General features: G+C 39.9%; 1 protein-coding gene and 1 long non-coding RNA gene across 2 annotated transcripts; one reads left to right on the top strand and one right to left on the bottom strand.

Moving 5' to 3' along the window:
* Window positions 1-88: 88 nt before the first annotated feature.
* On the top strand, window positions 89-15568 carry LOC134880597 (sodium channel subunit beta-4-like). Its single transcript, XM_063907589.1, is given in 7 exon segments — window positions 89-830; window positions 7847-8010; window positions 8346-8382; window positions 8385-8452; window positions 8454-8565; window positions 9172-9301; window positions 10150-15568. Coding segments are annotated over 7 exon segments (696 nt in total). The 5' UTR covers window positions 89-736; the 3' UTR covers window positions 10241-15568.
* LOC134880598 (uncharacterized) lies at window positions 6545-11705 on the bottom strand. Its single transcript, XR_010167938.1, has 3 exons — window positions 11538-11705; window positions 7823-7982; window positions 6545-6861 (listed from the first exon to the last, which is right to left on the bottom strand). It is a non-coding gene; the product is annotated as an uncharacterized LOC134880598 (long non-coding RNA).
* Window positions 15569-15573: the final 5 nt, after the last annotated feature.

The raw sequence follows: 15573 nt of genomic DNA, 5'->3' as shown, positions 1-15573 counted from the left end.
ATTTCACTCCATCCCCCTCCCTCTCTCGCGCTCTCTCTCCCTCACTCACTCACTACCTCTGCAGTACCTCTCCTGCTCATTCCTCCCTGTAGCTGGCTAGGGAGACACGCTGCTTTTCTGCTTTTCCGCCTGCTGGCTCTGCTCCAGCATCCCTCGGTGACTCTCGCATACTATCCTCTCCCCCTCCAGCCTATGTCTCCCTCTGTGGGTTTTGACAGCCAGCCTGCTTGCCTGGCTGCTGCTGCTGCTGCTGCTGCTGCTGCTGCTGCTGGAGCAGTGGAGCTGTCTGACACCTCATTGCTACGCCGCTCTGCCTCGCTTCTCCTCTCTGCCTCACACTCTCCTATGCTGGATAATCTCGACTGAGTCTGAAAGAGACCGCGACAGAGGACGGGGGAAAGCAAAGGGAAGGAGAGAGGGAGCTAGAGAGCTATTCGTTTAACTGCTGCATTCTTCATCAGTTTCCTTTTCTGGCCTGCTGGAGTGCAGCACAGGGAACTACTGTTCGGGAGGGAAAAACTCCCTGAAGGAATTATTCTCCTCTCGTAAGCGTCCTCCCTTGCTGGGACAGAGGAGGAGAGAAGAGGGAGGGACTGAGAGCAGGACTTCAGCTCAGGGTCCCACCCCGCTCACAGGATAAACACGCACAAACAGATTTGCATAGATTGGACACAGTGCAGTCAGACAGGGACAGATTGACACATATAGACAGGCAGACAGACAGACGGGTGGTGTCATGGCGTCAGTGGACAGCACCGGTTCGAGTGTCTCTGGTCGGCTGAGATCAGGGGATATACTTCACACTGGTCTGATAGTTGCACTGCTGCTGGGTGAGTTATGCTTCTGCCTGTCATTCCTCACTCTTCCACTACACATCCCACTCTGTATAATGCTTTAATTGCAGTTTTTAATTGGCTTTATACATCCAAACTTCTTTCTAAGATATCTTCTTCTGGTGCTTGAGTATATTCCATGCCGCTCTGTCACAGTAAATCTATTTTTCATTACTCCATACCAACATTTCTTGCTCTATTGCCTCAGCTTCAGCTCCCCTGTCTCAATATTCTCTGTTCACACCTGGAGGCTAAAAGGTACGGTTAAATTACAGCAGATGTTTACTTGTTACTGAGCTAAAGGGCATCAAGGTCAATAACATCCAATCCTTCAGTGGATCTGAATTTGGACACATGTCGCCGAGCAGGATGAGTCACATGCTGAATGCCTGTCCTTAACACAATGCAATTTTTAAAGAAGATTTCGTAAAAAAGTAAAGAAAAAAAGTAGAATTATCGGAGTCAAATAAAGATTGGATTTGATTGTGTGTGTGTGTGTGTGTGTGTGTGTATACTATTACTGGTAGTGACGTAGTGGTGCAGTGGTGATCCCTGCTTTTGCTCACACACTCCCTAAGTGTGTTGTTGAGCCGCCAACATCCCAACATTTCCTTCTGCCTCTTGAGATGTTTTAAAAATCCCAACAGTTGAATGAAAAAAAAACAGATTAAGGGATATATGTGAAAAACATCCCTTATCAAGTTACAACATTTCATAAAATGCCGATATTTAAGTACTAAAGACCTAAAATTCCCATGCAGAAATAGTTCTAGTGGCAAAAACTACCTCACCTAAAGCCTGTTATGCTCCTTCAAAGTGTTTGCTTCATTTATTTTTTGGGACACTTTCCTCAAAGTCAATGGTCCTTTCCTTTCAAACCGTTAAAAGTTGTCCAATCAAGATATAAGGAATACTTTTTTTAGGGTTAAATATTAGTAATTATACATGTATTTTCATGAAGGAAGGATGAAAACAAATACAGATTATAGGCACTGTGTCAAAGCAAATAAAACATATTGAAAAAGAGCCAAACAACAACATCTTGTCCTTTATGTGAGAGTTTACTTTTAAAAAAATGGCATGCATAAAAGAATATGCATCATTATTTTTATTTCTATAGCTCTATATAAACCTGGAGGCAAATACGAAGTTGATTATGGTGTGTGGTTTACTGAAAACCCAATTTATAAACGAGGGCAGTCAAAACACGTTGAGGAATTTAAAACATTAAAAATGGATGCTTGTTGTTTTAATGAACAATTCAAACTTGGTAATCTAATAGAGTTCTTCTGTAAACACCTGTAAAGCAGTAGTATGTTTGGTCCTAAAAGTTGCTATAACATAAATAAAATCCATGTTCACTGATAGCCAACAATGGAAATACACTTTTTATTTTTGGGAAGAAATTAAACATGTTGACCGTGAAGGAAGCCCCCCCTCACTCAGTACAAATGTAAATAAATTGAGTATAGAGTGTCAGGCTGTATCTTCAATTTGTGTAGCTACACCCTTTGGGTATTTGCTGTTGTAGTTAGTAGGGCACCTTCTTATTTTTTTTCTTGATTCCTCTGAGATCTGGTAAATTTGACGCCAGTATCTGAACCAGTAGAAAAGCCAACCCAAAATGAAACGTGTATTCAGCCTGCATGTCAACCTGGAATTTTAAATTAGGCCAAGTTAAAAGAAATCTATCATTCACTCATTTTCCTTTTGACCTTCTAAAGACCTTGACTCAAATTAATTTTGTGTCAGCCATCTTGGAGTGTCTGTCAAATAACAACACATGATCTGTTGTCAACACGACATTACTGTTTGTGTATTTCCCTTCTAAAACATATCATGTTTTAGTTTCATCTGCGAAGTACTGTATTATGTTTAATACAACATATCATTTTTCATCTGAATATACACATCTGTTGATAAGTCAAGTCTAAAATAACCAATTAAACTAAACTCTCATGAATTCCAGATATCGAATGAATTGTGGAAGGATCTAATGATATTGAATTATTACTGAAAAGAAAATGTCTCCTTAGCAATAAACTACATTTAATAATATACACGTGTGTTACAATAAGCAGAGATATTAAACATAAACCATGCCAGTAACTTGCTGTCAGGTCTGTCCAAACGGAGAGGAAGAGACTACATAATTCATCCTCAAAGTATCACTCATTATTCACTGACATTTCAAGCCCTCATTACAACAGAGGAGACCCAGGAGACAGACTGCACGGACCAAAATATACTCAGCAGAAGAAAAAAAAAGATCCAAAATGTTTTAAGATATTTAAACCCACAGAAGAACTGCCACTTAAAGCCTGAAGCCTCTGCCATCTCCTTTACCATCACGCACTACAGTCTGTATGGTGCCATATCATAACATAAAGGATTGTGCAACATCGTTTGTAATCGAGAATAAGTCAGCAGATTGTGATAAAACAAGCAATCAGACCAAGCAATGCAGAGCAGTGTTATCAATCAATCAGGGTGTATTTAGACAGCTTAATATGACTAATTACACATTTGCCTCAGGGGGATTTACAAGGACAAAAACCCCACATTAATGGGTAACAGTTTTAAGAAATATTGGGGAAAGAAAGCAACAGAGGGAATCTCTCCCAGGACAGACAGACGTGCATTAGATGTCATGTATGAAGGTTTAAAGCAAAGCTATACAATTACAACATAGACAGGACCAAGACTCAAACCAAACGTCACATGCATTCATCGGTAACGAGTGCACAAAGATAAAGAAAAAGACACAATTAGAAAGTCCTATAGGGTGCAGTGATGACGTGTTTTTGTAGACGGACCCAGAAGTTAGCCTTGTAAGGGGTTCCCTCTAGAAAAAGCAATGGGATTTTTCCCATTGATTTATAATATGGCAGAAAATAAGCTCCGTGGGCAACACACATGAAACTTACAAATTTAGTTTAGCTGGATAATCTCCACATATTAACGCCTCTTTGTGCATGCAATCCCTCAGAAGTAAATAGCTAAGGTTAGGCTATGAAACGAACTACAGCATGGTCACGTCACCACCTAATAAGCTAATGCAGCTAATGTTCTACGTGATGACGGTCAGTAGTTTATTTATTAGTCACTTGTTTATTGGCAACCACCGTTTTTATAACACATAGAAGCTTTGGATATTCTCAAATGGGTTGTTTACTGACAGATTTTGCCGTTTGTTTTAAACAAAGACCTTATTAAATATAAATTAAAAAAGAATATTGACTTGAGAAGAGGGAGCAGAAAGAGGTAAATGCTAACTCATTTCCAGGTTTCATGACTCATTCCATCACCACCTAATAGCAGCCTGAAGCTTATAGTTAGTGCTGTTGTTGAAAGTAAGCCTCAACCAGCCTTAAATTTAAGGGTTATCAAAAGTACCAGTCTTAAATCAAGTCTTAAATGTGGTGAGCGTGTCTGCCTCTCGAGCGCTTGGCGAGTAAATGTGCTAATTGTGCTGTATGTTGTGACTTGTTCTTGAGTCTATCGGATTACCTAAGTGTGTATACGAGCAGCGTAAATATGAGCCCCTCTATAGGAGTCTTTTGATGTAGCCAGTGTTGTAATTCTCTGCCCTCCTGTCACTTTTACATCTCCCTATTCATCTGGCATGACCCCCTCAACCCTGCATCTCCATTATCATACCCTCTCCTCCACTCTGTTCCTCTCCTCCATGTTCACTCGTTCCTTCTCGGAGATTTAATAGTGTCCTCGCTCGGTTCTCCAAGGGTTCTCTCTGAAATACATTAACCGTTCTATCTGTGTCCTACTTAGAAAATATTGACCTTGACAGTCAGCAGAGGACACACACACACACACACACACACACACGCTGGATTTTTCCTTCCCCAGATAGTGATTCAGATATTGACGTTTTCCAACTGAAACAAAGAGATGTTTGATAGTGGAGCTAAAAATATCACTCAAGTTCCATCACACACACACACACACACACACACACACACACACACACACACACACACACACACACACACACACACACACACACACACACACACACACACACACACACACACACACACACACACACACACACACACACACACACACACACACACACACACACACACAATAGTACATACAGTATGTGCGCGTGTTGTCAGGACAAACTGGAGAGATTTGAGAACAAGAGGAAGGGGGCGGAGAGACAAAGTAGGGAGCAGAGGTGAAAACAGAGGGAGGGGAGATCTATTTCTAGGCATGATGGGGGACACTTCTCTCAGATATGTAAAGATCATCATGTTTCCAGTGAGCTGAAAGAAACACCGCCATTTAGAAAGGGAGATTCTCGCTTGTTTTTCTTTTGCACTTGTCCTTTCTCAGTGGCAGTAATTACCATTTGATGGTAAATGATTTTTCGTTAATCCACTTAACAGACTTTACAAGGCAGGCCAAAGAGCAGCCAGCTAATGAAATCGTTTATTGATTTAAAAGGAGCCCTATGATGCTCATTTCCAGGTTGATATGTGTATGTTGTGCCTCTGCTGGGACATGTCTCCATGCTTTAATGTTCAGAAAGCTCTTTATCTTTCTCATACTGCCTGTACTGCAGCACCTCTTTTCATCCTCTGTCTGAAACCCGAGCTCAGTCTGCTCTGATCGGTTAGCTGGCCGGCTCTGTTGTGATTGCTCAACCACTTAGAGATGTCCCGCCCCTTAGCCTATTATTTACAGTGTGTTGGAGCGCTGGCCAATAGAAGCACAAGTGTTACATAGCGATGTCAATATTACGGAAAGTAAACAGATGGAAAGGAAAGTCAAATGGAGGCATTTCAGGCAGCGGTTGGGAGTGTATCGGAGAGAAACTCCCTCTGGAGGGAACACAGGGATTCTAGCCTTTGCAGACCATTTACATGCACAGAAACCTATAAAAAAAATCTACAGGAAAGAGAAAAACTGAAAAAGCATAATAGGGCCTAAAACACACAGACCAGCTCCACACATCCATCATCTTTCAATTCAGTGTTCCCCCGAGGAAAATATTCTGAAAACAACAAAGACAGACACACTGAGGACATGGATAGAGACCAAAAAATAATAAAGCCTATTCAAAGAGAGCAAAATAAAAAGAGAGAACAATGACAACCTAGATGGCCTGAGATGAGTCTGCGTGACTACAGAGGAGAGGTTAAAATATCGGATGTTAAAAGACGATAGGGAAAGAGGAGAGGGTGATCAAAGGATGTACAACCAAAACCATCCGATCCAGAATAATCTGAATCATTTACGCTACTTTGAAACATTTCTGCCAACTTGAGTCAGAAAATTGTTTCTATAAATACGTTTTAGGCTCTTCTGAACTATATGACACTTTGCAGGCCAGACAGTTGTTTTTTTTCACAGTACACACATTTACTGAGAGCTGGGGGTCTGTTCACGTGTTTAGTGAAAGTAATCCTGCTAAATACCAAATGTTAAAGAGACCCTCTTATCCTTTTTGTAGTTTTCCCTTTCCTGTAGTGTGGTATATTGGTTTTAGTGCATGTAAATGGTCTGCAGAGGCTCTTAGCCCCTGTGTTCCCATAAAGGTTTCTCCACCCCCACCTCTGAAACACCTCCATTAGACTCCATAGTTAACTTGAACATTATATAAAGCTACTACTCATAGGTTAGCAAAAATATGACATGAAATATGGTGCTAGTGACCATAACATATTTATTCAGAGTGTATTTTATTTTATTTCCATTGACACATTTATTGTAAACACTTACTTGAAATTCCATTGCAATATCAAATGACAATTCATCTCAACCTCAAACTTAGATGCTATAGAGTCCTGTTTTTTTTTTACAGATTTTCAAAAAATGTGTTGGGAATTTCTATCATAGATGTAAGTCCCTGAAAACACACAGGCCTACATGTACTTTAACACTATTTGCACCATGTCCAAGTGCAACGTGATCCTGAGCAGCTCGGTAAGTGGAAGAGCGTTTATAAATAGGCCCCAAGTGTGTGAGAGACACCGGAGCAACAATCTGAGGATTACAGCAGCTGTCATTCCAAAACACACACACACACACACACACGCACACACACACACACACACACACACTGCAGGACAGCATTATTAATATAATACACACGGTCAGTTCAGGAAAAATGTACATTTATCATGTGCTTTCCAGAGGTTGAAAGTAACCAAGTACAATCACTGAAGTACACTCATTGAGTATTTCCATTTCATTCTGCTTCTGCTCCAACACATTGTAAATGATAGGCTAAGGGGAAGGACATCTCTAGGAGGTTGACCAATCACAAGAGAGCCGGCCAGCTAACCAATCAGAGCAGACTGGGCTCTGGTTTCAAAGCAAGGGTGAAAAGAGGAGCTGCAGCACAGGCAGTATGAGAAAAATAAAGAGTAATAAAGCATGGAGACATGTCCCAGTAGACACTAAATACGAAAATTATTTTTGATACCTTAATTCTAATACTTTTATAATTTTACTTAAAATCTCAAATGCTTTTGAAAGACTTTCATTTGTATCTAACAAAAATAATATTTTCGAATAATTTGATGAACAGTTTGGTTGCTTTGTTCGGGACAGAAGGAGTAAATGCAGAAGAAAAGCAAACATGCATTCCATTGACTTTGCTGTATTTAACCACTGCATAACAGTTTTAAGCTGTTCAAGTCGTGATCAGTAGAGGGCAGTGCACCGTGAAAACATGAATAAATGTTATGTATACTTTGAAGTCAATTTTTTTGCACATCTAAAGTAGGATTTTGAATGCAGGACCTTTACATGTAGTTTGGAGCACTACTACTTTTACTTAAGAAAAGAGTAGCCTACTTTTTTAACCTCTGGTTGAACTCATCCTTCACATAATCCTAATTAATAACATTACATCATCTGCTGTCATTTTGCTGTAAACAAATTCATTTGAGAAAGAATTGTGCGTTGTTATTGGTCGGTGCTGTTTTATGTTTTACTTTCTTTCTTCTTTGTCTCACCTTTTCCCTCCTCTCTCGGTTCAGGTGTGTGGAGTGTTGGTGGGCTGGAGGTGTCGACAGGTAAAGTGTCTCAACTTGAAGCGATGAACGGCTCCACGGTGCTGCTGCCCTGCACATACTCCTCCTGCATCGGCATCAAAAACCTCTACTTCAACTGGCACTACAATGACAACGGAACCATGATCAAGGTACAGCGCGCGCACACTCTCTCACACACACACACACACACTCTCACGCACACACACACACACACACACACACACACACACACACACACACACACACACACACACACACACACACACCACACACACACACACACACACACACACACACACACACACACAACACACACACACACACACACAAAAACTTATATATACTTAAAGATGGGTAGTCAAGGGTATTCCTATCCAAAACTCTCTGTGTGTGTGTGTGTGTGTGTGTGTGTGTGTGTGTGTGTGTGTGTGTGTGTGTGTGTGTGTGTGTGTGTGTGTGTGTGTGTGTGTGTGTGTGTGTGCAGTTGTGCGAGGCGGTGATTCCCTTCGAGCGTGTGGAGCCAGGGTCAGTGTGTACCACGAGCGCGTGGAGTTTGTCGGCTCCTCGAAGAGCAGCAACATCTCCATCCTGGCTGTGGAACATCACCTTCGAAGACGAGGGAGAGTACATCTGTTTCGCCAGGAACCCGAAGGAGAAGAACCGCAACCACAGCGCCATCTACACTCTCTACGTGGTGGACCAAAGTACGTTACCACGGTCGGGAGGACTTACTTGCCTCCTTATTTAAGATGTTTGCTAAAGACAACAGAACAATATGACCTTGGGGAAACGAGGTATTTAGGATCAACATTGTGTCTGTTCAGAGGTTTTATTGATAGGAAAACCGTCTTGTTTACTTTCATAATGACATCACCAATTATCACTCGTTCTTCTATTGGCTAGCACTCCAACACATTGTAAATGATAGGCTAAGGGGCAGGACATCTCTAAGCGGTTGACTAATCACAACAGAGCCGACCAGCTAACCAATCAGAGCAGACTGCTTTCTGGTCTCAGACAGAGGGTGAAAAGAGGTGCTTTCTGAACATTTAAGCATGGAAACATGTCCCAGTAGAGGCACAACATACTAATATGAACCTGAAAATTAGCTTAATAGGGCCCCTTTAATAATATATGTTAAAAGGAGACTGAGATTTCAGAGTGTCTTTGGCAGAAACGAAGCTGTAGTTAGCACATGACGATAACCTCTTTGCGCCTTTCTATTATAGCTGTTTATGAGAGTCTGAATGCTGGTGTCTCATCTCGCTCTTTCTCCCTCACAATGTCTTCCCCTCTCTGTCTCTCTTCAGTGAAGGAGATTGACACCACTCTGACCACCATCATTGTCTCCGTGGTGGGCGGAGTCATTGGCCTGTCTATCCTTGGCATGGTGATAAAGGCCTTGGTGGTTCACTTCCTGCTGAAGGATGATGAGAAGAAGTGAGTAGACTATGCTAATTACACAGATGATGAGAAGTGTAGAATATCTATTGGTTATACAATGTTTTAGGCTTCTCATAAATTACTGCCAGTACTTGCTACAGTATGATGTGGTAATCGATTCCTCTGTTTTCATTTTTGTATTTAATAATTGTGAATATCCTGAATGAAAATGTAAAAATCGTGACATGCCTGGACTAGACTTTAAACACGTTAACATTAAATTTGCTACCACTGATAAATACAAGTGACAATGTGTAACTCACACAGTTGCAAATAATATCTTAACAATTCACTGCTTAATCTGACTGCAGCTAATAAAATGAAATACTAAATAATATGACTTATGTTTATAGAATATTTTGTTCATTTCATGATGATTTTTTTTTTAGATTCATATATTTTTCCTTTTATTTCCTTTTATATTATATATTTTATTTTGTATTCATTTTAAAATGGAGAAACTGTCACAAAAAACAATTTCCCCCCTGCGATTATTAAAGTATTTCTGATTCTGATAATTAAAAATAAAGTATAACTGACTAGTATGTCACATGTGTTGGATGGATCTATTTAAGAAACATGATGCTTACAAGAGTGGCCAGAGGCATCATTATCTCTGGTTTAAATGATTCTTTCCAAGCTTGCAATTAAAGACTATGATATCTGTTTCATTAGAAGCTTAATGACAGATTTCCAATCCCTGTCCAACACAAGCTTATTATTTGGGCTTACAATGGTTCGGCTATGTAAAAATCCCTGTAGAACATATATAAATAGCCGTTATCGCTCCTCTTGCCTCCCTCTGTGGGTGTACACCTAACCTTTTCTTTCTCTCTCCCCTGCAGCAAAGAGTGTCTGGTGAGCTCAGGGAATGACAACACAGAAAATGGACTTTCAGGAGCCAAAGCAGACACCAAAGGGACACCAAAGGCATGAGCAAAATGCAAAAGTATGTCTGTATGTTTGTATATATGTTAGACAAATGTACACGCTCAGAGAAAATGCTGTTCAGTGGACTGTTTTATCTTACTAGCGGCTAACATTTAAATGTCTATTTTAAATCATGCTTGAGATTTGGGGAGGGGGGAGTGTGCATACGCTTAAATCCCTCTCTCACCTACACGAAAGCCTGTTTGTCACAAAGTGTGCAGCCTCTGTGATCAAAATATGCTCTTGTGGTGCAGGAATGAGTCCGTATGAGTCAGCATTGTAGCTTATCGGGGCTCGCCTGTCTTGAGGTCAGTTGAGATTTTATTGAGACTTTGGTCAGACTCCTGAAATAAGATCAGTGTGGTTAACACAAGCTTATGAGATGTACAAGTATTGTTTAAAGGCTAAAAGGGTCTCTAAATGAGACCTCCAAACGTCATCACACCGAATATTAACCCAATTTGGTACATCAGTGAAACAACTCAAACTTGAAATAATTTAGACTCAAAATAATGTCAAAGAAATGACATTTTACCTAATTTGCTGCCGACCTTTCGACGTGCAACCAATCAGATAACAGCCGTATGTAGAGCCCCAAGCCAGCAGACGAGGTAACCGTAGAATCGAAGTTAGCTAGCTGTTTTCTACACGACTCTGCCTCCGAACCAAAGGCCATATCATGTGAAGGCAGCTTTGTAAATGGAGATTATTCCGCTAACATCATCATAAGTGTTTGTTTGCCACTGAGCTTTTTTGTGGAAATTGTCCAATTCAAATGGGAAAATCCCACTGCTTTTTGTTGAGGGAGGCCCTTGTGAAGCTAACTCATGGTTGGGACTATCATAACTGCACCACTCTGTTCACCCTTTCACAACATTATAGGGAAGTGACTTTGAAGAAAGCAGATCCTCAGTTGTGGTTTTTATTTTATATTCCAAATTTCAATAATCGACTGCCAACAGTACTGTTTAATTCTTCCATTTACAACGCTCACAAAGTCAAACTTGGGCCCAAACACACACACTTTGATGACATAAGGAGATGCCACAATCTTTAAACTGCCATGATGTCGACCGAAGAACAGCACACACTCCACAAATCCAGAGAACCACTAAGCCAGAGTTTTGTTAATGAAGGTTATAGCCAACATTTTCTGGTTTCAATCAAATAACATTTACATTTAGGTACAAATAGTGTGCTACTAATCAAACAGTGTTTACATGTGCTTGTTTGCTTGTAGTTTTTTTTTAAAGGATTTTAAATCTAAACTCGTAATTACTGCCAATGCCAGCTTCCACTTTACCTTGCACGTTTACAGCCGGGTCCAAGTTTGACATGTGGTGGTTTCATTTATGCCAACAGTATGTTTTTGATCAACTGTAAGGCTTGCTCAGTCTGACAACTGGGCTTTCTTAGGTGAGTGAAGGACCAGGATAGACAGGTTATATTGTTTTGCTTTAGATGAAACACAGGTGCCTGTTCTGCTTCGACTCCCCCTGCTGGTGGGAGGACACATAAACACAAAACAATTCTAAAAAATAAATAAAAATACCAACCCTAACCCTCATCAAAGACAATCCCTAGAATACCCAGCTCCCTATAGAGATGAATGAAATTAATCATGCTGCTTCTGACTAATAACCAATGCATTTTTAGCATGTGCGCATTTTATATAACTTCATATATGTAAATGTTGTCTAGCACCACAGTACATGGACATTTATGTGTATCTCTGTATGATCCCATTTACCCATTCACGTTAATTGACCGTCAATTAACACTTCCCAACACTGATTTTCTGACCCCCTTTAACGTAAGTAAAGGTGGCTCCTGTAATAAAGTAATTACCTGCAGGTAATTGTGGGAAAGAAAGGGTGACTAACACCTACTGATAAATACGAACATTATCTTTACATGTGACTCATACAGTTGAACCACTCTACCTTTACAAAGATGGCACTTTTGTTCGTTGGGATAATGAATCAACTCGCACGATTCACTTCTACATTTCCGCGCTTACATGCAGACTCTTACTGGCTACCTTTCCAAACACAAACTTTCTCTGTTAACCTTTAAAACTTTACACTAAATGTATTTGTGCTTGAAGTAAATAGTCCATTGATACTGCCTCAGAAATGCAGGTAGCACAGCACTGAGACAGACCACTGAAAGAATGTAAAGACTGTCAGGGAATAGATGTTAAATATTGTCCAAAAAATATTATATTTTAATGAATTCTAAAAGGAGTATTCAATATATTAATATCAAATGAATGTGTGAATATCCCAACAGGCCAGTGGTTCATTCTTCTTTGTCGTTTTATTATATGTGATTCAAAAACCTACCAAGACTTTAAGTGTGTTGCTCAGTTCATTGGTAACTTGCTGTGACTGTATCGCGACATTTTAAGCATTGTACAATATATCACTTTTTTTGTCGGGCATCCAAATAAGTCTGGTGTCTTAGCACTAAATAAAATGCACTGGCAAGAATAAATTAGGAAGTGGTGAAGAGTTTAAAATGATCTCATGTTTACATTTAATGGTAGAATTTGCTCAATTCAATGGCTTTTAACATTTTGGAAGTCATGACAAAGAGAAGAAAAATGGATAAAGTCAACAGAGCCTTCATTATATCACTTTTCTTCATCTCTTGATAGACAAACATGGATCAATTTAGTGCTAAGATGCCAACTGGGAACTAGAAGTTGCTCTCTATGCGACTCAGTACGAGAAATCTACACAAAAACATACAAACGCACATACAGTCACATACTAAGAGCCAATTTGAGTGTAGTACGCTGGCCTTGTATACAAACAATACAGCACTTTATCACAGTCCAGAGTGGGTGCACAAAACAGGAAATGACTCGTTCTTTTTATCTTTTTTTTTTACAACAAAATCCAAGGTTTTCACATACCTCATGACAGAATTGTGTCAAAAGCATTGTCTGACTACATGTTGGATCAGTATTAATGGAAGATGTTATTTAATTTTTCTAATCTCCATCAGCCTGAGGCCCTCTAAAACGGGGGTGCATCTCCCTTCTTGCTTTCAATGGAAGCAAAAAGACGGACAACAGATTATGCAATAACCTGTTATAAGGCACTTTATTGACGTGTCTGGACTGGCTTTGATTGAAAGTCTTTCTGTCCATGAATATTTCATTATACCAAGGTGTGTATCTACACTGTGCTAATGTATTTCAGTGGGACTAATGCATGGACATTAGATTCAAACTGTGCATTAGACAGATGTGTCTGCTTTGGAAAACTGTACTAGCTACTAACATGTGACTGTTCAGTGTTAGAAGTGATACAGTGTCCTTGATGTGATAAACAAAAACTGTGAATGCTATGGATATAAGAAAGCACTACACACACGGACACACACACACACACACACACACACACACACACACACACACACACACACACACACACACACACACACACACACACACACACACACACACACACACACACACACACACACACTTGCATCCTTGTCTAAAAAAAGTCTTGTGCAGATGTCTCTGTAAAAGGGTACAGCTGTAACTTCAAAGTCTTCCTGTAGGGAACAGCAATATTGTGGTGTTGGTCTGTCTGTTTGTGTACATTTCTTAACTCATGCTTTGACATAGCATTACAAACAGGTGGATTTATGTAGGGAATGTGATGCATAACTTGTATATTTGTAGGTTACAGCTGCCATTGTTTGGTCCCCGTTTTTCTGTGACTTGATTTTTTTAATGTTTTCTAAAGTGAAGCCCATTAACAGAGACTTTTTCTGCAAGTAAGAATGTATTTTTGTTAAGTAAAACTACTCACAAAGTGTAAAACCATGTCAAAATACTCCCAGAAAAACACACAGGTATATGGGATATAGAAACCTGTGGAATTACGACCAAAAGTAACGTCTGTTTTTAAACATTTTCTCATAGAAGCCCATTTGTACACCTGCCTGTCTTTAATATCTGAACCGTACATGAGTCCTGAGGTCCGTTTACTGCTTCTATAGTGATTGCTGCATTACTGAGTCTGCCCTGTACAGTGTAGGATGCTTCTCTGCAGTGGTGCAATACACACCGAAAATACAGTATGACTGCCACCCAGTGGTGAAAACCCGCCACGTATAGTTAAAACTGATAAGACATAATGCATACTATGATTTCAGATTGAAATGACTGCATAACAAAGAAAGAAACACTGCGTCAATAAGGCTAAGATTTGCTTTAATGTATATGACTACACTTTTCATAGTGGAAGCAGCATACACATCATTTTAAAGGCTTTAGATAACGCTTTTAGTTGGATTGTTTACAAGTAATCATTCTAATCCCTGTGCCGATTGGGCGTTTAAGAAAAATGAGGGACGAGTGTGTATTAAATCTGCTAGGAAAAAGGAAACGTGCAACAATTTGTGCAAACGTGAATCCTTTATCAAATTGCTCTCCTATTGAGCATTGAACCTTTAGTCTCAGTGTTAATGTCTAACTAAAGGAACAGACTGACCACTATGATTCCTCAAAGCTAGTATTGCTCTTACTGCCAGAGCGGCTGAAACTCATACTGCCAATCCAAGAGTCTCACGTCTGCTGTACACTATACTACAATGACTCACAACGTCCCTTAGTACACTTTCACGATACTAAAACATGTTGTATTGTCGCTGTATTAAAAGTACTAGATGATATTGCTCTGTAATACTTCTGTATCTGTAGCAGCTGGAACTCACACTGCCAAGCCAAGAGTCTGACGTCTGCTTCCCACATTCCACACAGAGAAAGAGATCAAAAAACTGATTTGATGTCATTGTAAAACTTAACCTTAATACAATCCTGATCCAATGGGATGATCAAGGAGCAACATGTTACTTAGTTTGGTAATTGTTTTCCTATTCAGAATGGAAGAATTACAGAAAGGAAGGCCAAACGATGATGCATTTTCCAAGGCTAGCTAGCTCCACATTTGAAATAAAAGCACAGGATTAAACCGACCTCTTCTCATTATCCCTCTGCAGTTCTGACTATTTCCACACTGTTTTTATCACATAGCTGCTGTAATTGTATCTTATGCTAAAGTAAAAACTCACATATGGAATACAAATGATAGTGTTTTATAGAGGTCAACGTCTTGCAGCAAGTGACTTTATCTTGCATACATCAGCACAGTTTTTTCAACATGTACACAACACATCCCCAGGTTTCCCCTGATGTCCAGCTGACTGTCTGTGTTTGTGCTCATGTTGCTCATGCTCCCTTCATGACTATGCACCTCGATCTTTTGACTTGTTAAAAAAAATACATACTGGAAATAAAATGTTGTTTGAAAACCCTG

The sequence above is a fragment of the Eleginops maclovinus genome, chromosome 18, assembly GCF_036324505.1.
Source record: "Eleginops maclovinus isolate JMC-PN-2008 ecotype Puerto Natales chromosome 18, JC_Emac_rtc_rv5, whole genome shotgun sequence".
In the NCBI taxonomy this organism is placed as follows: domain Eukaryota; kingdom Metazoa; phylum Chordata; class Actinopteri; order Perciformes; family Eleginopidae; genus Eleginops; species Eleginops maclovinus.
Note: the sequence above shows the minus strand (reverse complement) of the source record. Positions and strands in the feature narration are given on the sequence as shown.